Here is a 27242-nt window from a genome sequence, read left to right as displayed (position 1 = left end):
GCGCCTGTGGCAGAAGTGACCATGTCATCTGTCAATGGTGCTTGTCTGTTCTTAACGGTCTTAGTGGCGATTTCAGCACTAAAGAAAGAAGAAAAATCACTCGCTCACATAGGTCACCCAAGAGCATGCCAAGCCTTCCAGCCCCAGGAGCCACAGCCATGACAACATGCTAGGTACGTCTCCCAGTAGACAGGAATCTAGCAGGGGAATGAGGGGTTAGAAACAGATCTTGATTCTTTCTTGTGCAGAGAACAGAACCACGGTATTGGAGACATAGCAGTGTGTAGAGTAAGTTTGGGGTCACTACCATTCCAACTGAAGTAGCTGGATCAGATGTAATGTGACACTTTCCAAGAGGGTGTGCTCAAAGAGCAGGCACACAGAGGACAATGTGCACTTGGTTTTTATTTTTTCTAAAGATTTACTTATTTTTATGTGCATTGGTGATTTGCCTGCATGTATGTCTGTGTGAGGATGCCAGATCATCTGGAACTGGAGTTACAGACAATTGTGAGCTGCCATGTGGGTGCTGGGAGTTGAACTCGGGTCCTCTGGAAGAGCAGCCAGGGCTCTTAATGGCTGAACCATTTCTCCAGCCCCAGTTTTTATTTTAACTCAGGCAGTGACTGTGTCTTTTCCTGATTGACTGGGGTTGAACCTTATTCAATCTTATTCAGTTGGCCAGTCTATAAAGAATTGGTGTACAGGAAGTGAAGGAGGAAGGGGCCAGCCACTTTAAGCTGAGAGCGTACCTGGGCTTTTGTGTAAACAAAGGTTTTGCTGGGTTGTAGTGGGGGATTAAAACATTTGCATAAAAGTCTTACGAGGTGAAGGACACGAAAAGATTTTAATTCCTTGCCATCACCACAGGTTTTATAGTATTTGATAGAAAACTCATTTTACTTTGCTTCAACAGAAGACACGAAGGTCTTTCCCCACTGGGATGATATCAGGACACGTTACGTGTCATAAAGAACTCTGAAAGAGTGCTGGAGAGATGGCTCCATGGTTAGGAGCACTGGCTGCTCTTCCAGAGGACCCAGGTTCAATTCCCTCATGGCAGCTCAAAACGGTAACTCCAGTTCCAGGAGATCCGACACCCTCACACAGACATACATGCAGGCAAAACACTGATGCCCATAAACTGAAAATAAATTGGTTTTAAAGAACTGTGAAAGAGAAAAATAAACTTCAGAAGCAGTTTAGAAAATGCCAAAGAACATGGGTCAGTCCTTCACCCAGCCTCCTGGGGAGCCCAAAGTTTCCCCTATTGCCTTGTTCCTAACCTTCAGTGACAGGCCAGCAGGTTCCCATCCCAAAGTCTCCAGAGTTGATGCATCCCCAGCATCCCCTCCCACCACCCTCCATGTGATCAGCACACTGGCATCACCTCATCTCTCGTGGCATACAAAGGTCACATTTTATGCTCTGGTTATTTTCTAAGATCTGTGCTCCAAAGTCTACCAGGGCCAGACAACTGGCTCCCTCCAAAAGCTTTCAAATGGTAAAGCTAATTCTAGAAACCTCTTGGGGTTTTAAACTTCCCCATTCGACTATAGGATCCTAGTCAAACTGTTAGTAGAAATTGCATTGTACCCTAAGCTTTTGATATTTTATAAAATCCATGTGCTGAGATTGCATTCCGCCTTTACTGCCCCAAGCTGTTCGCAATACTAAGAAAACAGCGCACTATGCTCTGCGTTCATTAGGCAGTCTAAACATCTACATACAAGACAGACAAGCAGCCACCTCAGCATCACAAAGGGGTAAGAAATGGGTCTACAGATAAAATGGTCATCTCCATGACAACAAAGAAAATAACAGAAAAAAGTAGAGGCAGCAGATGTTGTGCAGAAAGACTGGTCTTACTTACTGAGTTGGGCAGGAACTCAAAGCTTAGCATGGCATGGGCAAACATGTAACAGAAACACTCTAAGAACCATTAGCCCAGCAGACAGGAAGCCAGGCAGAGGTTAGGAAGCTCTGACTGCTACACTACAAAGCCTTGATCATTCAGGCAGCCAAACACAGAGCAGAAAGTCAGTCCAAGTGGCTGTGCTGAGAGGGGTGGATGGGGCAGAGACAGGTGCTGAAATAATCTAAGGGGTGTCACAGCAGGGCTGGCTGTGACATGAAGGATTGAGACAATGAGGGCTGACAACAAAAAGGGGGGTTAGTTCTGAGCACTACTGCCGTTTGTGGATCCTTAGTTGATTCCACAGGCTGGCTCTTGGCATTTGCAGAACACTGTGATGGTTTGTCACACCCCAAAACAAGACCTGTTTTCAAGCATTTCAAATTACAGGCATCCTGCAATACCGGGTATTGTTTCCATCCTTCTACAAATGAGAAGGTGAAACCCGACCAGGAGAACCAATCAATCAGTGTCTTCTCCTTGTGCAATCAAATAAACAAGGAAGAGCTCAAAACCATTCTGCCGGTGTTTTTCTGGACTAACAGGGACAGAGTTCACAAAAGTGCATACTGGGAGCTGTGCTGGAAGGGACTCTGCTGATTGTGTCTGTTCCAAAAGGAAAAGGTAAGCAACCACACTGAGTTGCATGAGAGCTAGCCTGACCCCGTTGTCTGGACTAAACTGCTCTATCACAGGCTACTTTAGACCCTGGGCTTCCTGTCAGAATGTCTAAAAGGCAAACAGAAGAATTCACAGGCAATGGTTTAGTTGCTTTAGGACTTTAATATTCTTCACACAGTCAACAGAAAACACTAACAACACATGAACAGTGGGGAAAGACCTCGGCAAAGATCTGGAATGTGTAGTAGTGCCCTGGTCAAACCATAAAAACAGCCATGTGAACACAGTTCACAGGGGTGAAAGGGTAACTGGGTTTTGTTTAACAGCCTAATCGAAAAGCAAAGAACCAACCATTTCTTCTACTTGTGGTAAGGATAGGAAAAGTGAAATCGTGGAACTTCTAGGTCTTTCTTATGAAGCAGCTTTAAAAAGGAGTAGGTGAGAAGGTGCAACTGTCCATAGCAGAGGACAGTCATGCACAAAGTTGAACAAACTCTAAAAGCATCTTCAGAACTGTTTCATTAGAAATATAAAAGCACAGATACAAACCGTATGGTGTTAAAGACACATTCACTATATAAGCACTCATATAGTATGTCACTTTTATCTCCTTATGAGAATAGCAGTATACAGATCCAAAAAGCTCCAAAGAGTCACTGCTGACTTTAACCAACAGCTGCAGAACCCAGCAAACCCCCTGCTGTCAGATCCAGTACATAGCGCTCCCAACCTCCTTGTGGTATGCTCCTGTGAACCCAAAAATAACTAATCAGAACTGTCAGAACAAAGTCCAAGGCAAGGACTGCAATCCACCTAGAGACAGGAGCAGCAGAGCTACCGGGGTGACTTTGCTAGGAGAGCAACAGGAAAGCTTGGACACTGCCTCCAAGTCAAGTCAGAATGAAGGCCGTTAGCTGGTAGTCTCATCAGTTCTGCAGAGCCCCGGATGTTTAGTTGTTATTCTTGGAAGAAGCATCTGTAATAAGCATGTATTTGGAAAAAAAAATCCAGGTCTGTTAAGTTTCTGTAGCCAATCCAAAGTTACTCTGGACTCTGCATGCTGCTCACAGGCAGAGTGTAGCGAGTCATGTTCACAGCTGATGCATCTCCAAAAAATTTTTCATGAAGGCAGCCAGCTTCTCCACATCTTCAGTTGTGACAGCATTATACAGAGAGGCACGGATGCCTCCCACTGACCTAGAACAACAGAGACCCAACCATGAAGACTGAGAATATCATGAGGAGAAGGCATGTCAGGGTTAAAGCCCTTGCCTACGATACAGAAGACTCAGGCTTGATCCTTAACAACACACAAAAAAGTGAAATTTAAAAGGCATCTATTTTGACACAACACACTTTCAACTAACTATCCTTCCTAAGAGTTGCAACTCTGAGGCCAGAATGCTCAACTTCCCGCCTGCAAACCATTCCCAGGAGGTAGCAAGAGGCTTCTGAGTCATTAAGGAAATCCCTTGTGCAGTGAAGGTCATCCACCATGCTCACACTGGATTAACTCAAACTAGTCACATTTTTAGAGTAATTATTAACATTTTTTTGTACAAATTAATGGGTTTCACTTTGACATTTTCATACATGCATACACTGGACTTTGGTCATACCCAAACTATTACCTTTGATAAAGAAGAAACTAAATAAGGGGAGAAAAAAAGCCAGACGAAGAGGGTGACTATGGGTTTGGGGTGATACCACTAGCTAGGCTTTGCAACAATTCTAACCAGACAGACTGAGCACTCAGCTGCTGCAGGTCTCCTGTATGAGGACATTTATTGCTCAGGGATTCTGATGTTCAGCTGAGCCCAGTGATAGTCTAACACCAGAGTAGAGCAGGCAAGCCCTACCACAGGCACTTTCAGTATGGATGCGACCTATGCAAGATGCACCACAACCCAGCCAGAAGTGGGTCTATGCCACAGCAAGTCTGTAACCACAGCTCCAGGCTGTGCAAGGTCCTGGGTTTGTTTCATTCTGCCTCGGACATGCCTGGAGATGCGGTGCGCTTACCTGTGTCCCTTCAAGGAGATCATGTTGAGTTCCACCGCCTTATCAAGAAATCGCTTTTCTAAAGCCTCATCTCCCTTAGCATTGCCAATTCGAAATGGAATATTCATCCTGCTTCTACTCTGGCGCTCCACTGGACATCTGAAAAGCATGGTTATTATTCCAGCTGTATTTCTCACGGGTATAATGTCATAAACAAATCTGTAGGTTTTTAAACAGTATCTAGGGCTGGGGCTGGCATTCAGCAGATGGAGTGTGTAACACATAGAAGGTTCTAGGTTCTGGTGGTACAAGCCTATAATCATAGCAATCAGGAAACAGGACCAGTGTTCAGGGTCATCCATAGCCACATAGTGATTTCAAGGCCAGCTGGGTCTAAATGAGATCCTGTCTCAAAAATAAAACAAATGGATGAGTTAAAAGACCCACAACAAGGAAATTAAATGAAAAGGAAAAAACTCTTCCTCAAAACAATCATATCATAAAAGCTCAAAACTGAAGACTAAATCACTAGATAACAAATACATTACACATCACCCATAATGGCAAGTCCCTCACACGCGAATGAGAAGAAAAGAAGGGATCAGTCGTTTTCAACCGAGAGAAAGATGGCAGACAGAAATTATATTTCCAAGTGAGGAGAGCGATTAGCTGGAGAGGGCCGTGGAGACGGAGTTCCAAACAGGTAATCTTGCTGAGAGGGGTCAAAGAGGGGGCATGTACAAGTAGGGAATGAAGAGCAGAGGGGGCAGAGGGAAAGGGGAAGACTGCATGTATGGAGGAGGAGGCTGCCGCACTCTGGCTGAGTCAGCATGTTGAGCTCCCGGCAGGAGAGGCTGGAGGCACACAGGTCTGGCCCATGGAGAGCCTGCAGACACTCTTCTGGCATTTGACTGGATCCCTGAATGATGAGGGGCAGTGAGTTTGCCCAGTAATCGATTTGTGTTTTAGAAAAATAGCTATGGGGGGTGGGGAGACAGCTTAGTCAACCAATGGCCTGCGGTGTAAGCATGAAGACTTGAATTCAGATACCTGGCGCCCATGGAGAGCCAGGCAGGGTGGTACCCCTCTGTGATCCCAGCTTGTGGCTACACAGCCACTGCAAGCCAAGAGCTCCCACAAGCAGACACAGGCACTTTAGGGGAAGGGGACAACAGCATGTTTTATTAGCCCAGTTATCCAAGAACGCATCCATACTCTCCACACACACAAATTCAGCAAGTCTTGGGTAAAAATTACAAGTCTAAGTGAGGATTGCAGCATCGTTCTTTTCTATTCCATGTGGCCCACAAAATACTCACAGGTAGTGCAAGTTACAGTTAGGCAGATATATCTATTACAAGAGACTAAGCCTCAAAGAATCATGATCATTAAAAATGGAGGTCCTGGCTGGGTGGTGGTGGTGGTGGTGGTGGTGGTGGTGGTGGTACACACCTTTAATCCCAGCACTCGGGAGGCAGAGCCAGGCAGATCTCTGTGAGTTCAAAGCCAGTGTGGTCTACAGAGCAAGATCCAGGACAGGCACCAAAACTACACAGAGAAATCCTATCTCAAAAAAACAAAAAATAAAAAATAAAAATAAAAAAAAAAGGAGGTCCTGGCTTGCTCAGTAAATATAAATGTTTATGCATATACATGGAATTGGCTATATAACAACACATTCACATACGACATGTTATATCTGTGTACATCTGTGCCCACCTTGAGGGCTAGGGAAGATCAAATGTCATTACTATCCATGATGCTTCTAAGTCCCAGGCACTACTGTAGGTGCCTCCCATCTGCCATTATGGCAAGAAGCCTGTTGTGACAGGTTGGACAGTGGACACATATCCATCTTTCATCATCTGGAATCCATGAATCTGACCTATTCGGAAAACTTGTCTTTTGCCAACAAAATAATGATAATGATCTTGACATGAGGCTACCATGCGGCACAGGTGGGTGTGTCAGTCCATGCCCACAATCCCAGCCCTTGGGAAGGGAAGGCAGCAGGACAAATCCAAAGCCAGTCTGAGCTACACAGAAAGTTCAAGGCCAGCCTAGGATACATAGTGCAAACATGTCTCAATACAACAGCAAAATCATCCTGAAGTCCTGGGGATACCTAAATCCACTGGCTCACTCTCACAAAACAGAAAAACAAGAAAGGAAACGGCCACTAAAGACCAAGATGACACAGCTTAAGCCAGGAACAATCTGGAGGAGAAGAAAGAGTCTGCCCTAGAGTCTCTGGAGGGAGCCAAATCAAGAATATCTTCATCTTGAATTCTGGGCTTCTAAAACTGAGAATTTCTATTGTTTGAAGCTGCCAAGTTCATGGGTGCTTTATTACAGTGGCCCCAGGAAGCACCTCCAAGATCTGTGCATTATCTGTAGACCTCACAAACACAGCCAGTGATCAACACATGACTTCCCCATTCCTTTGTCATGAAAGTGTGCAACTAGATACAAGTCAACCCTGTCATAGCCAATCTCATTCAGACTGCAGGCCAGGGATGGGGACACCTGTCCTAGAATAAGGGAGGTAGTGAATTTGATAAAGGGGGAAGGACGGGTAGGGAGGTGGCTAAGTGGGCAAATTGTTTATAGTGTATGAGGACCTGAGTTCAAATTCCCAGAGCCCTCATAAAGCCTGCTGGGGTAGAACGCATCTGCAGTCCCAGAATGCATCTGTAATCCCAGTGCTTCTAAGGTAAGATGGGAAGAGAACCCCTGAAGTTCAAGGGACTGTTAGCCTGGTAAATGAAACTATGAAAAACAAAGAAACCCAGTTTCAAACAAGATGGAAGGTGAGGACTGACAAGGAGGTTGTCCTCTGACCTACACAAACAAAATGTCCATGTACTGCACACAAACCCATGGAGGGAGTGGAATCAGGAGTAGGGATTTACAGCCCGAGGGACTAATAGAAAACTTTAGGCAAAGCTGACAGCTTTCTGCAACCATTTTCCAGAGTCACAAGGGAGGGTGTAGAGAGGAGGTCCCACCCCAGACTGCAAGGCATACTTTCCCAAGTCAGACTGTTTGCTGACATGACTCAAAAGACTGGGATTTCCCAAGAGCAAAGAATTTCCCTACCTCCAACCCTAGCTCATGAGGCATGGGAACATCACTCACCAGTATGCCAGTGTCCTGGGAAAAGGTAAGTCTCAAGGAATAAAGTTTACAACTCACAAGGGATACAATGCATTGACTTACACATAAAATCCTTGCGAATTATCAATGATCTCATAAATCATTTTGGATTTGATGGAGCTGAGCTTCTCCATGGCTGCGGCTCCACCATTGTTCTTGATCCATTCCAGGACCATGCCCATGACGTAGATGCTAAAGCACGGATAAAACACACCATTAAGTTCACCTCTGTAAAAGTCAAAAGGACATGTAAGCAGACCGGCTTTAGGAGACACACTGACACTTTCAGCATCGTTACAAATGGATAAAAGCAGACCACTTGAAGAGCACACCAAGGACTAGGCCAACACAATTATAGCTCATGCAGCATTCTAAAGAGGCAACATAGTGCACCTTCCTAATGCCACACCAGTCCCCACTAGGGCCTGCTGCATATGCTCCATGACACCCAGACCACACATCCCTAGCTCTTTAGACCAGTGGTTCTCAACCTGTGGGTGGTGACCCTGAGGTATTAAATAACCCTTTCATAGGGGTTGCCTAAGACCATCAGAAAACACAGATATTTACATTATGATTTATAACAGTAGAAAAATTAGAGTTATGAAGTAGCAATAAAATAACTTTATGGTTGGGGTCCCCACAACACAAGGAACTGTATTAAAGGATCGCAGCATCAGGAATGTTGAGAACCACTGCTTTAGACTGTCCCCACAACCCCACCCTAAGCTAACCCTTCACCTCCCGAATCCCCAGAGTCCCTTGCTCATATGATCCATATAGGGTTGTGGGGGTTGGTTTTGCTTCTGTCTTACCACTCACTCCTTTATTTTAAACTTCTGTGAACATGTCTATGTCTTAGATCCTCATGCTAGAAGGCTGGAAGCCCCACTGTTCTTCTTTTCTCTCCTAGAGCCCCAAGTCAGCACCCGCAACTGGGCAGAGGCAGTGGCAGACACCACGGATTCCACACAGGACTAGTCACCATGAAAATGTAAGCCTTGTCTTTACCACTCAGAAAAAGGAGTCATCACTACCTGAGGTGGACACCTCTCTTGCTCTTCTCAGCTCTAACCCCACATTCAACATGCAGATCCAGCAGCAAGATTTGCTCCCTTGGTCACAAGAGGTGGCATCAGACTTAACTCGATCAACCAGCAACTTCCCTGGGATTTTCTCGGCTGGCAGTGGGAAAAGGCAGAACTGGACTAGCTCATTCCAAGTAGAAGGTGAATCCTAGTGGATCCTAGCTAAATAGAGAAGCCAACATCCTGGCTAGAGAAGCAAGGATCAGAAATGGAGAGCAACCGACCTGTAAACCTCAGCACATGGGAGACTGAGGCAGCAGGATGGTTTAGCCTGGGTTACAAAAGAATTCCAGGCCAACCTGAACTACATAGCAAGCCCCTATTCTCAAACAAACTGAAAACAGAAGTGGAAAATAGATAGTTTAAGATTTGTGTTCCTGGTTCTAGGAGGCCCAGCCACAACACAGAATCATCCCTTTCTAGGCCAAGTGTTCAGACTTCTTATCTCCCACAAAACCCATGCTTAGCACAGGACCTGGCAGGAGTAGCCCACACAAATGGTAGCTGGCAGCTACCCAAACTAAGCTGAAATTACATGGAATTTGAGCGTGGCAGGTGGCTTCCCCATCAGTCTGGCTGCCTTTAAGAAGGTTCCACACATCCCTTACTGAAACAGAGCAGAAGCAGGTCTCCTGTCCTCCTTGAGCTTGGAATCTGCAGGTGGTCAGCTGCCAGCTCCATTCTCTCCAGAGTGTGGCTGGGTCCAGGTGTGAGATAAAGGTATCCATGGGAAGGAATGCTGAGCAAAAACCTGGGGTGGAGATGCCCCAGCTAGACCGCTTCCTGTTCACTAACATGTTACCCTCGGCCAGGACAGACCATCACCAGGTCTGCAGAGCTCTGACAGCCAAAGGGGCTGTCACTCAGAAACCTCTGACATTTGATTGTTCATTCACTGTCTCAACCAGGTGAGTCAAGAACCCAGGAGTTTCGTCCCAGAGCGCAAGAGAAAGCAACAGTAGACACACGGGCACTTTACAAAAAGTAGGCGGCATGCTAAAGCACACCAGAACCTCTCCAGAGGCTTCCCGGGCTTAGTACTCCAGGCTGGTGATGGAGGAGAGGCAGAGGAGATGCAGAAGACAGCCTTGAGTGGCTGGACAGAGGAGAGGGAGAGGGATGAGTGGGGAAGGGAAGGGAAAGAGCCTTAATGAAGTCTACAGTGCCCCAGTCCATTACAGACCACAGAGCCCGATTCAGAGGCTCCACTCTCCCATTTTACAGACAGACAAACAGACTCAGAGCTTCACTTGGCTAAAGCCCTCCATCCCAAGCAGCTTCTAAAAGCTAAGATTCTACCCCTAGTGTCTGTCGGCCTGACTTCAAAGCCAAAGTGCTTTCCCCTAGTACCAGGGCCATCTGTTTTGTCTGAGACTATAGGGTTCAATCACCTGCTTACCTGTGGGGCAGAAGGACTGTCACCAAACCTGTCCCAACGGCCACCTGTGTGTGCATGTGTATCGTGTGTGTGTGTGTGTGCCCCTGTGTAGCTAAAGATGCTCTCAAAATCTATGCAACCCCAAACTGCTCCTCCCCAGCATCCACAGCCTGCTCACCCATGAGTCACACAAACATCCCACCAGACTACCAGAGCCAAGCAGAGTCCTGACTAATACTTTCAGGAAACCACGGTCACTTTCACCTGATGCTTTGTTATCCCTGTAATTCAAAACTGCGGATTCTCTAGGAAATCCAAAGCAACAAGGGCCTCAGTCTCAGCCAGACCTCAAGACCAACATAGGAGCCTGTGTTTGGGCTTGCTGCCCATACTCTCTGGCTGCCTTCTTAGGATCTGAACAGGCCTACGCAGCAGAAAGCGAACACACATCCACAGACCACCTGCAGCAGCCCCCTTAGCCTGGGTCTCCAATGCCTTAGTAAGCAGCAGGTGGATCTGCAGACAGCAGAAAGACAGCCCCAGGGAGAGGAAGCTCCCCCTGCTTTCCCAGCCAGCTCCCGGGTGTACAGGGATGTTGGGCCCCAGTGACTGCTTCTCACAAGGTCTTCTGGGTTTCCACTTCCTTACGAACTCATACCTCCGCCCTCTAAAGCCAAACTTCTTGAAACCTCAGAGCTATACAACGCTATGTGGATCCACAATGTGGGCTCGATTCTTTCCACCATAAATGCACACTTTTAACTAACTGATGCCTTTGGTTCTAAACGGGCTACCTACACACACACACCAAATAGGCTTACCATTTAAGCCTACCTGAACTGACTAAACCACGGCAAGCCTGTTCTCTGGAATAGCGTGCAGCTTTGAAGAGAAAGGTAAAAGGGGGCAGGCATTTAACCTAACGTGACAGAATGCCCACAGTATACTGCTGGGTTGAGAAAGGGATTCACACAAGTCTGAACAGCACTGTTCACAGTTCACTGGCACAAACAAACAAATGACAGTATACAGTTGACCCCCCAAATTCATGAGTTTGGCAACCGTGGACTCAGCCAACCTTGTACAGACAAAATTTCAAAATCAGTGTCTGGAATGAATATAAACAATCTTTTCCTTGTCATGACTTCTTACCCAATACAGTATATAAATTATTTGGAGCATTTAAATAATATTAGGTATTATAAATAATCTAGAGATGACTTAAAGCATGCAGGAGAATGTATATAGCTATATACTATGCCATGTTTAAAAAGAGGTTTGACTCCTTGGGGGTCCTGGAATGAGTCTTTGATGATTAATGAGGGGTGACTGGATAGGCAGGCACTGTTTCCCTGGTAACGGTTCACTTGGAAATTTTTGCTAAGAGTGAGTATTATTTTTATATATTTTTAAAACAATATAAATTATACCCTGCGTGTCAGAGTTTAGAAGAGGTCACCAGAAGTCTCCAGGTTGCAGATGAGCTCCTGGGCTGGGGGATCAGGTGTCATAACTCTTTCAGAAGCTTGTGAAAGCCTTCATGCAGCTAGCCCTCCCTGAGGTCAACTCCCCGACACCCTTAGGGTTCCAGCTTCTCCTCTCAAGGACCTCTGCACAGGCCATATGCTATCCCTGCATTTGCTAAGTAGCCAAAGATGACCTTGAACTCCTGATTCTTCTGTCTCCTAAGTCCTGGGACTACAGACATATGTCTCATGCCTATATCTTATATTTTCACCAACTGAAATAAGATAATTGAATAAGCTGGGTAGTGGTGGCACATGCCTTTAATCCCAGCACAAGGGAGGCAGAGGCAGGCAGATCTCTGTGAGTTCGAGGCCAGCCTGGTCTACAGAGCAAGTTCCAGGACAGGCTCCAAAGCTACACAGAGAAACCCTGTCTCGAAAAGTCAAAAAAAAAGATAATTGGATAAGATTTTTTTTCCCTCATATTGGAGATAAAAACAATCTATGCTTAGCAGCTCAATATGTATAAATAGTGTTTTGTGAAGTTTGAAAGGTTGTTTACTATTCTCTCCTCTACCCACTAATAGGGTTGAGTGTTACTAACGGGTTAAAAAGAACGTCATCATAGCCCTTTATTCCAGCCCAGTTCCTGCCTAAGGCTGCCGAGTAACAACTCATGGCCCAGTTTATCCAGAACGGTCAAACAGTTCTCAGGGCCCACAATCTTTTGGCTCTGACCAAATAAACAGAACAAAGATCATCATCAGGACACGCTTGCATCCTTATCTGCCTACAGGACAGAGTGGAGAGGCTTCTGGGTGCCTCCCCTGCCCTGCACACAGCCGTCTCTGTGAGGAGATGGCTCTCAGTGGGCCATTTCTAACCCTGAATGCCAAAGCACTACAGTGAACTTCGAGTACTTCAAGTCACACCGAAGCACACAAAGTTTTCTCCTTTTGTCTCATCCACAAAGAAAAGAAACCAGAGGGGTGGGGAGCAGTTGGGTTGGGAGTCCACCCAGCCCTACCTTTCACCTTCTATACATTGGCTCAGTTTCAGTCTAAGTATTCGCCATCCTGACTTGCTCTGAGAGACTATTCCAATCTGAGGAAGAAACTGCTCCTTTTCTGCTGCTTCTGGCTCAGCAGCCTCAGGCAGGGAAGGCCTAGAGAGGGGGTTTCCATCCCAGGGAACGGCCAAAGAGGGAGGTCAAGGTCAGCTGAGGCTTAGCAAGGAGGCTGGGATGCGGACTTTCCACGTGTCCAGCCTTTCCTGCTTCCCACCAGATAACTGGCCTGTTCTCCCAGTGTTCCTAAAAGGGTGTTCGGCAAAACACTAACAAACCACGTATGAACACGCTCATCACATTTCTTTAAAGCCTCCAGAAAAGATGCCCGAGAGTGTACTGCTCACCCTGGCTCTTTAGTTGGCCTCTGGACACGTTTCCAGGACAGTCTTCACTCCATCTCCTCCTACCTTCTCACATTATTTAGATTTTGAGATGAGTCTCACTATGTAGCCCAGTCGCGATCTTCCTGACTCCACCTCCTCGTCTTGAGATTGGAGGTGACACCATCACATTGGGTCTCAACCTTCTCCCTTCTAAAGCGCCCCCCTGGAAGACTGAGCTGTAAGGCAGGTATGTGGCCCCACCTTCTAAGCTCCTGCCCCACAAGCCTGGCACCTCAACTGCTCCCCTAGGAGCCCTGACCGTGGGTCCCATAGCACCTTCACCGCCCTTGTCTTCGGCTTCCTTCCTGACCGGTGTTCACTGGTATTTCCCCACTGCCTGGAACCCCCAGAGGGAAGTGGGACAGAACTGGGCCCCATGCCACCCCTGGGCCAACATCTTTAGTCCAGCTCCAGGAGTTAGGGGTGACCAGAAGAGTTAGCCCCAGAACACTCTACTCTTAAGCAAAGTGGGGGGACACCAGAGACTGTTCTGTATCATGTGAGTGACATAGAACCCACAGGGGAACTTCCAACCGAATGTGAAGTCCAAACTTTTCGCTTTCTTGTGTGTGAGGGGCATTTTCTGCAGGAGGGAAGAAGAAAAGAGAACTCTGGCACCCTTACCCTAGCCTGACCCTGTTCTGGAAAGGCGCCCTGTGTGTCTAAGACACAGGCCATGGTACTTTATCTACAGAGAGCTTGTGGGTTAATGGTCAACAGTCGGTGCCTGGACTATGAAGATGAAGCAAAAACCAAGATTGGCATCTCCACAAAAAGGGCAACAAGAAAAACTGACCAAACAGTACCTAGAGGCCAGGAGGCGAGTTGGACAAAGAATGCTGAGTGTGTCTGGGGCTCTCGGGTCACTGGCTTATCAAGCACATTCTACTTTACCTCCACTCTGACGGAAGACGGCAGCACCCCAGACAGTTACCTGAAACACGGAGGTGTGTTATACAAAGAGTTGTTCCCAGCCTGCACTTTGTAGTCAAGGACTGAAGGGCACTCTCTGAGGGCGAACCCCAGCAGGTCATCACGGACGATCACCACCGTCACCCCAGCAGAGCCAACATTCTTTTGAGCACCAGCAAAAATCACACCAAACTTAAGAAAGAGAGAAACATCGGCTTTTTAGAGGGAATCTGTGGTCACCCCTAAGAGATGCAGGACTGATATCTAGTTCTTTCTCTCAGCACAATTTTTTTAAAGCAAGAATTTTTTTAGGAATCTCTACCCAAAACAAGTCAGCACTTGGAGCGCTGAGACCCTTTGCCAGGAAGAGGCCTCCAGTGCCCAGCACTGTGAAGTCCCAGGACATTCATGCTCTCACAATCCTTGTTCTACCTCCAAACCGGTCTCTAGGACAGGCCCTCTCAGGACCGGAGAGACGGCTCAGCAGTTAATAGCACTTGTTGCTCTTAACAAGTGGACCTGGATGTTTCCCCACATCCACATGGTGACTCACAATCATCTGTAACACCAGTTCCAGGGGATCTAACACCCAATTCTGAGAGCTCCAGGCACACACATGGTACACATATATACATAAATGAAGGCAAAATATTAATATAATAAGAAATAAATAAATCTTAAAATATTGTTTTAACTAAATATCCAGGCTTGGTGGTACACATCTGTAATCCCAGCAGTTGGGAGATAGAAGCAGAAGGATCAGGAATTCAAAGTCACCTTTGGCTTCATAGTAAGTTCAAAACTAGCCTGGTATGCAGGCCCTCTGGATTGAGGTATATAGTTCATTAATAAAGCATGCTTACCATGCATTAAGCCTGGGCTTCATACCCAACACTGCAAAATAAAAAAAAGAAAATGGGGCCTCCAAATCTTTTGTAACCAAAATGAAATACTATCATTTAATCTAGAAAATTTATCTGTACAACTGTTAATATTTCATAATTTTAAATGACAAAAATTTTAGCTACATATCTTTTAATTAAGTATTGAAATGGTCAAAATATAAATCTTTAAATCAACAGGCTGCAGAGATGGCACAGTGGTTTAGAGCATTGCAGAGGACCTGGGTTCAGGACTCACATTGTATCTTACAACCATCTCTAACTCTAGTTTCAGGAGATCCAATGCCCTCTTCTGACCTCTGCCAGCACCAGACACACATGTGGCACACATACATGCATTCAGGCCAAATATCCATACATCTAAAATAAAATTAATAAATCTAAAAAAATAATATTAGATCAAAAATAATTCATACAAACTTCCACTTAGAGACAGTCAGAAGCTGCCGTGAAGGGGGCTGCGGCAACAAAGCCTGAGTGGATGAGACACCTGAGGGAGAACTCTAGAATATACCAATGGCTAACGTTTCTTGAGGACATTTTGTTGTGCAAGATACAGGTTCTATATCACTCCAGGAAATTGAGTAAGGGTGTACGGTTCACAACTGACATGATTTGGAATGGCCAAATGTGTAGAGTTATGCCAAGAAGGAGGGAGACAGGAGGATTTCAAGTTCGAGGCCAGGCTGGGATGAGCTATGCAGTGAGACCCTTCTTTAAAAACATAAGGTGTGACTATAAACCAAATACCATAGACCTATATAATGGAGTATTAGTCTAAACCTGGAGTTCTGATATATGCCACAGCATGAACCTTGAAGACATTAGTGAATTAAGCCAAGCATTAAAGAACAAATATCATGATCCCATTTATAGGATTCATAAAGTTGGATAGTAGCTGGCAAAGACTGGGGGTGTGGCATTTTAACAGGAACAAAGTTTCAGTACAAAATCTGAAAGTTCTTGGAGGTGGACAGAGGTGAAGTCTGCACAGCAATGCTAATGTGCTTAACACCACTGAGCTGTACATCTAAAAGTGGTCAAAATGGGGTCAGCAAGGTGGTCCAGCAGGTAAAGAACCTGCCAGCCACATGCACACCATGGCAAGTGTACATCCACACACAGAAACAATAATAATAGGTAAATTATACATATATGTGTGTGTGTGTGTGTGTGTGTGTGTATGTATACCACATACACACACTAACAAATATAACAACAACAAAAACACAAGCTCTCACTGTATACCTTTGGCTGGCCTGGAATTCAAAATGTAAACCAGGTTACCATTAAACTGAGGGATTCATCTGCCTCTGCCTCCTGAATGCTGGGATTAAAGGTTTGTGCCACCACACTTAGACTTAATTTTGTTGTTGTTGTTGTTGTTGTTGTTATTGTTTCAAGACAGGTTTTCTCTGCGTAGCCCTGGCTGTCCTAGAACACACTATGTGCAGACTAGGTTGGTCTTGAACTCAGAGATCCACCTGCCTCAGCCTCCTGAGTGCTGGTATTAAAGCCACCACATGGCTGGCCTAAATATTTTTTTTTAAACACGACTAAAATAATAAATTTTACTTCAAGTATATTTTACCACATTTAAAGGAGGCATAGCTGGGCATGGTGGCCCACCATAATGGTGAACTCTGAGTTCAAGGCCATCCTGGTCTACACAGTGAGTTCCAGGAGAGCCAGGGCTATATAGAGACCCTGTCTCAAAAACAAAAACAAGAGGCAGGGGAAACGGGAGGGGGCAGAACTGTTACAGCTCTTTTTAGAATTTGTCCAGTAGGATTTCTGAACTTCATCCAAAACACCACCACCACCACCAAAAAAAAAAAAAAAAAAAAAAAAAAAAAGGGAAGGACGAGGAGATGGCTCAGCAGGTAAGGGCACTTCCTATGCAAACCTGGTAACCTGAATGCTACACCTGGAACCAAATAAAGGTGGGCAAGGAGAACGGACTCCTGACTCCATAAAGTTGCCCTCTGACATGCTCACATATGCATAAACCTGCAAACACACACACACACACACACACACACACACACACCCCAAATAATAAAATTTTAAAAATCATTTTAAAGGCAGACAACCATTTGGCTAGCTCGGATGCTGTTTTTAAATTCTTTACAGACCCCTCTTATTGCATGTGCTTGGTACAATGCCCCTCACCCCTTAACCGCCCGGCCTTAGCAGACCACTCTTAAAGTCTGTATGTGCTGTTGGTGGACTTTCGAGTTGAGGTTGATAAAAGGCATGGGGTGTTCTTCATAGACCCCAGGGCTTAGTAACTTCTCCTGACTTTGGGGTGAACATGCCACTCCCAGTGCGCTTGCTAACAGGTTTCCAAGAACCACTCTTTCATTCCTTCCCCAGGTTTTTTGAGTCAGAGTTTCTCTGTGTAGCAGCTCTAGCTGTCCCCGAACTTGTTTTATAGACCAGGATGACCTCGAACTCACAGAGATCCGCCTGGCTCTGCCTCCCGAGTGCTGGGATTAAAGGCGTGCGCCACCACACCTAGCTCAAGAGCCACTCTTAAAGGCAGGCAAGTTCCCCAGGCCTGGCATGTAGGTCGTGAGCAAGCATTACCACAAACTTAGATGTTCAGACAGCTCGTGACGAAATAAGCAGCTATCGGCCTGCTCGCCGATATCTACCCTGACTTGAGGGGCTCTGCCAGCCCCAGACTCCCCCAGGTCTTTCCTATGGGCATAGACATCAAAACACTTCATAGAAACTTCACTGGTTCCCTGACCCAACCTTTCATACTCTACCTTGGAAACGTCCACTGGCCTAGATAAGAAGTTTGAGGACATGTCACAGACCAGCACTGCTCCCTTGACGTCAGGTATGAAGTCAAACTCCACTCCATGCACAGTCTCGTTTGCACAGAAGTACACATAGGAGGCATCCGGGTTGAGGTTCCAGGTACTTGGGTCTGGAATTTCTGTCACAGAGAGCAAATTGAGGCTCTGCATATTTCCTTCCTTTTTCCATATGTAGATAACATCACCCAGGAGACGGGTTAGTTTCCTGACGGGATTACTGAGTCCAAAGTACTTGGCAAGTTCAAGCACCTGTCCACCTACTCTTGCCAACATCACCACAAACAGCTGAAGATGATCAGTGACACCCTCTAATTTATTGGGCACAAATAACATTCAAATGCAGCACAGAGGGGCCAAGTGTACTGATCCCGCACTTGGGAGGCTATGGCAGGACTGCTCTGAGTCCAAGGCCAGCCTGTCCTCTATCAGTCTACCAAGTTGGACTGGAGAGAAGGCTCAGCCCTTAAAAGGTTAGACTCACAACCAAAAACGTAAGACTACCAGGTTATCCAGAGGTACATAGAAAGATCCTGTCTCAAAAAAACAGATCAAATAGGCCAGCAAAGAAGATGAAGGTTACCTGAAAGTTTTCTTGTCATCAAATATCCATCTGCCCTACACCTGTTGGTCTACTAGCTTCTTCTCGGGACCCCAGTGCTTACCCACTCTGGGCCCATGTGGTTCCAGCAAAGCCCATCAAATCCACATCCCCAGGGGTAAAATGTGACTCAGGCAGAGTCAGTAATGAATTCACAGCAGGGCACGTGGTACTACTATGGAGATGCTCCAGCAAGAGCACTGAAACTTGGGAGAATATAAGCTGAAGAGCAACTGCAGCCATCTTCCACATAAGGGACTGTTTTCTGGACTACAGTCTACTATGAAGGGGACAAGGGGTGACTAGGACATGGGCAGCATCACTGGGGCCTCGGAGGTCCCCATACCAAGTGCCAAACTGGCTCCTGGGCTTTTAGCCAAGCAAGACTCTCATCATTCTACAGCAGTTAGTAGACTAGCACAGCTACAATCGAAATGAGATCAGTAACTACTGACGAGAGGACAGCAACAAAGGAACAGCAAGGGTCATGGCCAGTCACCACCTCACCAACCATTCACCTCCCAGAACTCACTTGTGTAACTTCCAAGTTTCGGGTGGACTACATTCACAGTCCCAAATTTCTTGGCTTCTTCTGCAGCCTTGGCTGACCAAGCTCCAGTCACCACATAGTCGGCACACCTTCCAGCTTTCAGGCCAATCAGATTTAAGGGGACAGCACTGAACTGGCCAGACCCACCTCCTTGTACAAAGATCACCTTGTAGTTGTTGGGAACATCCCTGGACATAAAAATAAGGGACAGTAAATACATAAGCTCACACATCAAGGATAGAGAATGAGGGGTGCTCTACCAAGTGCATACTTTTGGTCTTACCCTACCGAGGCTGGGAAGATGGCTCAGTGGTAAGTGCATGTACTGCAAGAGGACTTGGGTTCGGTTCCCAGCACCCAAATCAGACAGCTCACAACTGCCTTTAACTCCAGCTCCAGATTATATGATGTCCTCCTCTGGCCTCCATGAACACACAAACACACAAACACACACACACACACACACACACACACACACAAATAAATAAATATATATATATGTGTGTGCACGCGCGCGCGCGCGTGTGTGTGTGTGTGTGTGTGTGTGTGTGTGTGTGTGTGTGTGTATGTATATATACCTTAAAAGAAAAAGAAATACAGTGAAGTCTCACTATCACTCTCTCTTACCCAATTTAGTCATTTATTTACTGGTTTCTTTGACATTGATTGGTGATGATGGTAGAAACCTATAGTGACTTCTTCTTTTTCTTACTAATGGCCTGCTTTCTTTTGGGGAATCAGACTTTTCTGCTTCTCAACACTCAGATTTCAATTATGGCTGCCCCAACCGAGGAGATAAGCAGTGAATAAAGCTGCTGATGGAATCTGGCTGAGATCTTTGCTCAAATCACAGAGAGGTACTAATCTTGCAAATACCGGTGGCCTCCTGGCAAAGCTGACACACAGTTGAAGAGGGCCTTAGATCTTCCTGGTGCCAACAGGGCTCCTATGTCCTCCTTTGGCTATCACAAGGCAGACATTCCTATTTTTGCTTAAGTTGGTGAATCAGATCCATCACCTGTAACCATACTGAGCCAGGCATCACTGAGAGATGTCCATCTTTGACAACTCTAGATCTAGCTGAGTAAGCAAAAACCAAACACAAGTCAGGACTAAGTGAAAAGTGCTCTGACTTCAGGATGGAAAGGACAGTCAGACTGAATGCAGAGACCCCAGGCTTTGTAATAGTCAGAGCTCAGGAATGAATGGAAAAGGGACAGAAGTCCAGCATCAGAACAAAACAGAAGGGGCCGGCAATGTGGCAGGAGGATGGACGACAGGTGCTGTGTACGCATCTTGTACTTGGCCTGTAGTCAGCTCAATTAGCTGGCAAGCCAAGTTGACATAAGCTAGAGTCATCAGAATGGAGGGAGCCTCAATTGAGAAAATGCCTCCTTAAGATCTGGCTGTAGATAAGCCTGTAGTGCTTATCTAATTTTCTTAATTAGTGATTGATGTAGGAGGGCCCAGCCCACTGTGGGCAGGGCCACCCCTGGGCTGGTGGTTCTGGGTTCTATAAGAAAGCAGGCTGAGCAAACCATGGCGAACAAGCCAGTAAGCAGCACCCCTCCATGGTCTCTGCATCAGCTCCTGCCCTATTTGAGTTCCAGTCCTGTCTTCCTTCAACAATGGACTACAATGTGGAAGTGTAAGCCAAATAAAACCCTTTCCTCCCCAAGCTGTGTTTTGATCATGATGTTTCATCCCATCAATATTAATGCTAAGACAGAGGTGTTAGGCCATGCCAAGCATAAGGGTCTTAGCACCAGGAAGGGGTGGCAGAAGCCAGGGCTCCAGGTTTATGCTATCCACAGGCAGGGGCACGGGACAGAAACTTACTTAGGAGAGAACTATAAAGTAGACAAAGGTTCCCTCAGAAGAGCCTCTTAGCCACGTGGCCAACGCTAAGGTTCTAAATGTCCCCTCCATCAAGGACAGCACTGGTCTGTGACTGTGACACAGAAGCTTGCGAGGCAGATAGGAGAGGGACAAGCCAAGCAGACGATCAGCAGGTCTTAAAAGTCCTGGAAACACCTGTGAAAAAGTTTCTCCAGACGTTCTAATTCAGTAAACCTAAGCTGGTCTTCAATTTTAATAGCCACCCTATCAAGGTGACTTCAAGTGGCAAGAGGCCTGTTACTAAATTAGTTATGTTGACAATGGTGACCATTTCTTTGTCAATAAATCCCCTTCAAGCCAATTAACCTGCCAAACACCTCATGCCCTGTACTGAGAAATCTTTCCTAGATACAATTATCTCATATCACATAAAACAAAAGCAACCACAGAAATGCAACCATGGTAACAAGTCAAAGGCAATATGTGCTAATAAGGAATTTGAGAGTACTTAAGATTTTTTTTTTTATTTATTATGAACTTTCCGAACAAAGTGTATAATACAGAAAATAATATAATAGATACCTAGGTTTATGGCATACAGCACAAAACTAACAAGCTGGTTTTCTAAAAAAAAAAAAAATAAACCTTACAGCAATAAGGGGCTGGAGATCTGGCTCGGTGGTTGAGAGCACTTACTGCTCTTTCAGAGAACCCAGGTTTGGTTCTCAGCAGCCACATGGTGGCTCACAGCCATCTATATTTACAGTTCCAGGGGCTCTACCTCTTAGTCTGGCCTCTGCAGGCTCCCATGTGATGCACACACATACACATAAAATAAAAATCAGTATTTTTTTAAAAAATACTTGGAAAAACTTACAGCAATTCCCTCACAAGATTCTCCGTGTTGTTAATAATCTTGGCAAAATCTGATGACCTGTGACTCATTTCTGTGGAAGCAAAGAAACAACAGAGTATAATACTGAACAGAAATGCTTGTGAAATTTATGGAAAAATAATTCATAAGAAAGCTCAGAGTTCAGATGGTGGGCACATGTGCACTTAATGTAAAGGACAATTCATACTGATACTGAAACTGTGAATATGTCAGTCTTGTAGTCACAGTGCAGTGATTTTTCAAGTGCCACATTAACTGATCATTAGGTTCTTATCAGACCCTACTCTATCTCTTTCTCCCAAACTAGAGACACAGACAGCTAGCCCTGAAGTCCCTTCACACAGCGCCACTTGTAGAACATGCAAGAAAAATAAATAATATAAACATAAAACGTAGAGCTTGGACGTCCTCTTCCTAAACAACATAGGAGCAAAAGTCTAATAAAGAAATTATTAATGAGCAAGATTTTCATAGAGGCTTGTGAACTTTTTAATTTCTGTAAGTTCTTATTTAAGTATAATAAAAACTTTACACTGAATGTGAAGCCATATTCCAGACCCTTGATGGCACCCTTATGCAAATGTATAGTATCGGCTAATCTCACAGCTGGTGATCAGTAAAAACCAATTAGGAAGCAGTGAGCTATGTCTAAACTTCTCACCAGCGCTTGGGCTGTGTTCAGTCTTGATTCCAGCAACGTGCACCCAGGACACTGAACTTAAATGTACCTATAACAGCCTATAGGAAGACCGCTCAGAGTAAAGCCTGGGCTGGAGGCATTTCTGTTCCTTTTTAAACTGCGATTGTAACAGAATCCAAAAGTAAATCTTACCAAGCACACTGATGCCAAGTCCTTTGTAGTCCAGTAGCTGTTTCTGTATCTCTAACAACACCTAGAAAAAGAAAAGAAAAAGAATTCACATACTGTACACAGCTTTCCCTCTTCACATATACCTGGGAGGTGGAGAACGTCAGCTGAGCAGAGGCCCAGAAGGCACCCAGCTTCTGTTCCCACGCACTGCCAAGCCCCTTCCCTCAGCTCCTCAGAGCCTCACCAGTACAACTTCCACAAGCTGGGCCTGAAATTGGGCAACATGATCGATTCAAGAGACTGTGTCCCCTACAAATCTCATTCGCCTCTCTCTTAAAGCTCATTTATTAAACATGTAAAGTTCTCAGTTCAGGAACCAACAGGAACAAAAACTAGTTATGTCCAAATCATACAGGCAGGTCAGTTTCTCATGGGGGCGGGGGGGTGCTGGCTAAAGTGGTAGATTCTGATAGGTGGCATGGGCAATAACATGCTATGAATTAAAATAAACTCTAGGAGCTGGGGCTATACCACATCAAGTTCAATGACAGAGCAGCTGCCTAGCACATAGGAAGCCCTGGGTTTAATCTGTAGCAAAGCTGGGGGGGAAGTGGAGGAAAGGGAGGAGAGAGAAGGTGGCAGAAAGAGAAAATGTATCCAGCCCAGGCTGAAAAGAAGATTTTCTCTCAGCTGTGGGCTACATCTTGACTTTGCATACTATTATTCCATTCTGATAAGGCAGCCTTTGAAGGGCCATGGGGATTTACTGATGTGACATTAATTGGGAAACGCATTATTCACAAAAATATCTCTTACTAAATCAAATAAGCAATATCAATTTCCCTATCAGGAAATGGGAAACAGAAGCCAGGGAATCAGCTCAGTGGTATAATATGTGTTGGGTACACTGGAGGCCCTTGATTCGATCCCAGCACCAAAAGAAAGGAAATCAGGAGAGAGGAAGGAAAGGAAGAAGGGGTGGAAGGGAGGATGGAGGGAGAAACAGAAAATAGGATATATGTTCTCCTCATCTAAAACAAAAAATTAAAAATCAGTATTAAACTATGAGAGAATCTCAGTTTGCTTAAATAAGATTGTCCATATGTTGAATGTTGCTGAGACAAGAGATAGGTCCTTGAAGGTAAATAAAGTATGGCCACAATAAAGAAAGGTTCAGCAGGCATGCTCATGCACGCCTTTAATTTCAACACTCAGGAGGCAGAAGCAGGAGGATTTCTGTAAGTTTGAGGGCAGCCTGGTCTACAGAGTGAGTTCCAGGACAGCCAGGGCTCTAGAATGGGACCTTGTCTCAAACAAACAAAAAGGGATACTAGCTAAGAACTGGTCTTGTTAGGAGTTCTGTAATCCTAACTAGTGGGAGACTGAAGGTCTAAACCCCACCTGGCAATCTGGCTTAAAGAAAATAAAAGACACCAAGACATCACTAAATTATATGTTGAAATACTGTACTGTGCCAGATGATTGATGACAGATAGATAGATAGATAGATAGATAGATAGATAGATAGATAGATGATAGATAGATAGCAAGCCATCACACCAATCAAAAACATTGAGTAAAGTTTAGTGAATACATTCACATACTAAAAGCAACACTGGCCTGCAACAGAATCTTGATTTGTGTGTGTGCTGGGGATCAAACAGGACCTGCCTTTGCAAATGAGAGGCAGGAGTTCTCTACCAGATCCCTTTACTAACCACCTGAAATCATCCTTACACTGATTTTTTTTTTTTTAAGATTTACTTATTTATTATGTACACAGAAGAGGGTACCAGATCTCATTACAGATGGTTGTGAGCCACCATGTGGGTGCTGGGAATTGAACTCAGGACGTCTGGAAGAGCAGTCGGTGCTCTTAACCTCTGAGCCATCTCTCCAGCCCCCTTAACACTGATTTTTATTGGCCTAGATTTACTTTATTGTTCATTTATTTGTGTGTCTACCCTCAGGAGCCAGAAGGCATCCAATACCTGGAAGCTGGAGTTACAAGAGGTTGTGAATCAGCCAAAGTAGGTGCCGGGAACCCAAGTCGGGTCCCTCCACTCTTTTAACTGCTGAGCCATCTCTCCAGTCCTGTTTTTTTTTTCCCCCTGTGTTTTTCTAAGTGCATTCCTTGAAAAGCACATCTGTACGTTTATAACCGGGACTGAAGAGATGGCTCAGCTGTTAAGAGCACAGACTGCTCTTCCAGGAGCCTGGAGTTTGATCTCCAGTTCCCATATCAGTTGGCTCCCAACCACCTTTTAACTCTTCTGGCCTCCTCAGGCACCTGAACTCATAGGAACATACCCACACGGAGACACACATGTATACACATAATTTTGAAAAATAGAAAATTTTTATTTTATAGCCAAAATCACCTTTTTGAAAAAGACTTCTAGCCAAAAGCTAGACTGCTGAGCCATCTCTCCAGCCTCACATATAGAATTTTTATACATTTCATTTTTCTTTATGGGTGACAGTCAAAAAAATTTTGAAAGCCTCTCTAATCTTTATAATTCAACTAAATCAAGATTTCTAAATTGAAGTTAATAGCACACAGCTGTAATCACTATGTGCTGGCTAGTTTTATGTCAACCTGACACAAGCCAGAGTTAATGAAAAGAGGGAGCCTCAGTTGAGAAACTTCCACTATAAGATCAGACTGTAGGCAAACTTGTAGGGCATTTTCTTAATCAGTGATTGACGGGGGAGGGTCCAGCCCATTGTGGGTGGGGCCATCCCTAGGCTGGTAGTCCTGGGTTCTATAAAAAAGGCAAGCCAATAAGCAGCACCCCTCCATGGCCTCTGCATCAGCTCCTGTCCTCACTGCGTTTTTGGTTTTAGTTTTGTTTTTCGAGACAGGGTTTCTCTGTGTAGCCCTGGCTGTCCTAGAACTCACTCCGTAGACCAGGCTGGCCTCGAACTGACAGAGATCCTCACTGCTTTTAATAATGAACGGTTATATGGAACTGTGAGTGAAATAAATCTTTTCCTCCATAATTTGCTTTTGGTCATGATGTTTGATCACGGCAATAGTAACCGTAACTAAGACACCCTCTCTTGGGAAGTGGAGGCAGGAAGACCACCGGCCTGCAGTACAAGGTAAATTCTGGGCTAGCTTGTACTGAGACATTGCCTTACCATACCCGGCCAGAAAACAAAAAAACAAAACAGTCCACTCCAAAAGTAAGGGAGAAGGTGCCTGCAGAAGTTCCCACAGATCTAGCAAAGAACACCACGGAAGATGAACTGCAATGACTGCAGAATAAGCCCTGTTCTCAGTTTGTGCAGTTGTCCCCACAAAAGCAAGGTGTCCTTCCCCGTCTCACACAGCATGATCCTGTTCCTACCCCACAGAGGTCGCGGTGTCCCAGGGAGATCGCCAGGGTTCAACAATAGATAATTGTACAATCCTTGGCCATGCCCGCGCGTTGTGGCAACCGGTTATCAGATAGCAGTTTCGGCAGCTGGTTCATGGGCTCCAAGCCATGAGAGGCATCTCATTCCGCACAGCTGGGGTGCGAGAGGAACCCGCGCGGGACGGGATGGCACCCGGATCAAGCGAATGGAACTTGGCCAAACAGACCAAAGCCTTTCAGAGTCAGAAGCCCGGGTGCACGGAAGGGAGCAGCAAGTTTCCAGGAGAAAGGCTTAGGGGCTGAGTGGGTTCGGTATGGGTGAGGAGGGAGAAGCTGGCAGCTTTCCATTTCCGAATTCTGAGGACTGTGTTCCCAGCGCGCCCGAGCTTAGCCTGCCACCCCGGAGACAGACATGCTCGCCCCTGGCCCGCCCGCCACCTCCCATTCATTCACACTCCCACGCGCGCCCGTGCACGCCTGAGCCGGCGCGGCTACGCCGCCGGGAGGCCCAGCCGAGGCTGCAGGTGCCCGCCGAGTCCACGCCGGCCTCTGCACAGGGGCGCACTTCGGCCTCAGCAGCTGCATCTCGATGGCGGCATCCCGAAGCCCCGCACACCGATGTCTGTCTCTTGACAGCCGCATCCCGACACCCTGCATCCCGATGCCCGCGCTCCGACAGAACCCCGGCCATCTTACCGAGTGTGGCAGCTTGGCAGGCCCGGGCCCAAAGTTAACCACTTGCTTGGCGGCGTCCATGGTGCTGAGGCGACAGCGGGGGAAGTGGCAGGAGCAGAGACCACGCGAACTGCCCGCGCCTCCGGATGCTGGGGCGGGGCGGGCTCCCGCCCGCAGCGGCAGCGCCCCATTGGCCCGCTGTGTCAGGCCACGTACTGATTGGCTTTTACCCAGAAGCTCGCATCCCCATTGGCCGCGCTCACCATCCGAGCCTGCGATCAATTGCTCCTCCTGTAGTTTAGAATTTCAACCCGCCTTGGCTGTCAACGCAAGAGAGCAGGGGATTGCACCAGCCGCCCGCGTGGCCCGGCGCCTACTTACTGCCTTTGCGCCCAGAGTCCCCAGCCCTGGCCTCCGGCCAACTGAGAGATGGTGCAGAAGCCCATTCTTCCTGGCCCATCCCGCGCTGCGCCGCGCTCTGCTGCACTTGCTCCAGAGGCCAGTCCCCATTAGTTCACCAGACTTTTCTAAGACCCACACAGACACTCCGGTGTAGACAGCGCACTCAAAGAAGAACGTGCAGGGTGAACCATGGGATTGTGACTGGTGCACCGGATAATCACAGGACTTCGGAGGCTGAGGCAGGAGGATGGCTACTTGGAGGCCAGCCAGGGTTTGGTTACACAGAGGGACCCAGTCTCAAAAATAACAAAACAAAAAGCCTTTGTGATTGCACATGGGCTCTAACTCACTGCACCACGAAAGGACAGAGGTGGCTAAGAACTTTGGAGGA

The 27242-nt window shown here is 46.2% G+C and overlaps 1 protein-coding gene and 1 non-coding gene across 2 annotated transcripts; one reads left to right on the top strand and one right to left on the bottom strand.

Moving 5' to 3' along the window:
* Positions 1–2678: 2678 nt before the first annotated feature.
* Psat1 (phosphoserine aminotransferase 1) lies at positions 2679–26604 on the bottom strand. The gene is made up of 9 exons (XM_052763305.1): positions 26471–26604; positions 22434–22494; positions 21584–21653; positions 18850–19055; positions 17666–17838; positions 14012–14181; positions 7757–7885; positions 4559–4696; positions 2679–3733 (listed from the first exon to the last, which is right to left on the bottom strand). Exons 1-9 carry the CDS (start codon positions 26528–26530, stop codon positions 3628–3630), a joined length of 1113 nt encoding a protein of 370 aa, XP_052619265.1. The 5' UTR covers positions 26531–26604; the 3' UTR covers positions 2679–3627.
* Positions 16646–16709, top strand: LOC128095785 (U7 small nuclear RNA). Its single transcript, XR_008213388.1, has one exon. It is a non-coding gene; the product is annotated as a U7 small nuclear RNA (small nuclear RNA).
* Positions 26605–27242: the final 638 nt, after the last annotated feature.

Source organism: Peromyscus californicus, unplaced genomic scaffold (assembly GCF_007827085.1).
Source record: "Peromyscus californicus insignis strain IS unplaced genomic scaffold, ASM782708v3 Scaffold_4__1_contigs__length_199733344, whole genome shotgun sequence".
NCBI classification, from domain to species: domain Eukaryota; kingdom Metazoa; phylum Chordata; class Mammalia; order Rodentia; family Cricetidae; genus Peromyscus; species Peromyscus californicus.
The sequence above is the reverse complement of the archived record's forward strand: the minus strand, read 5'-3'. Positions and strand labels throughout refer to the sequence as shown.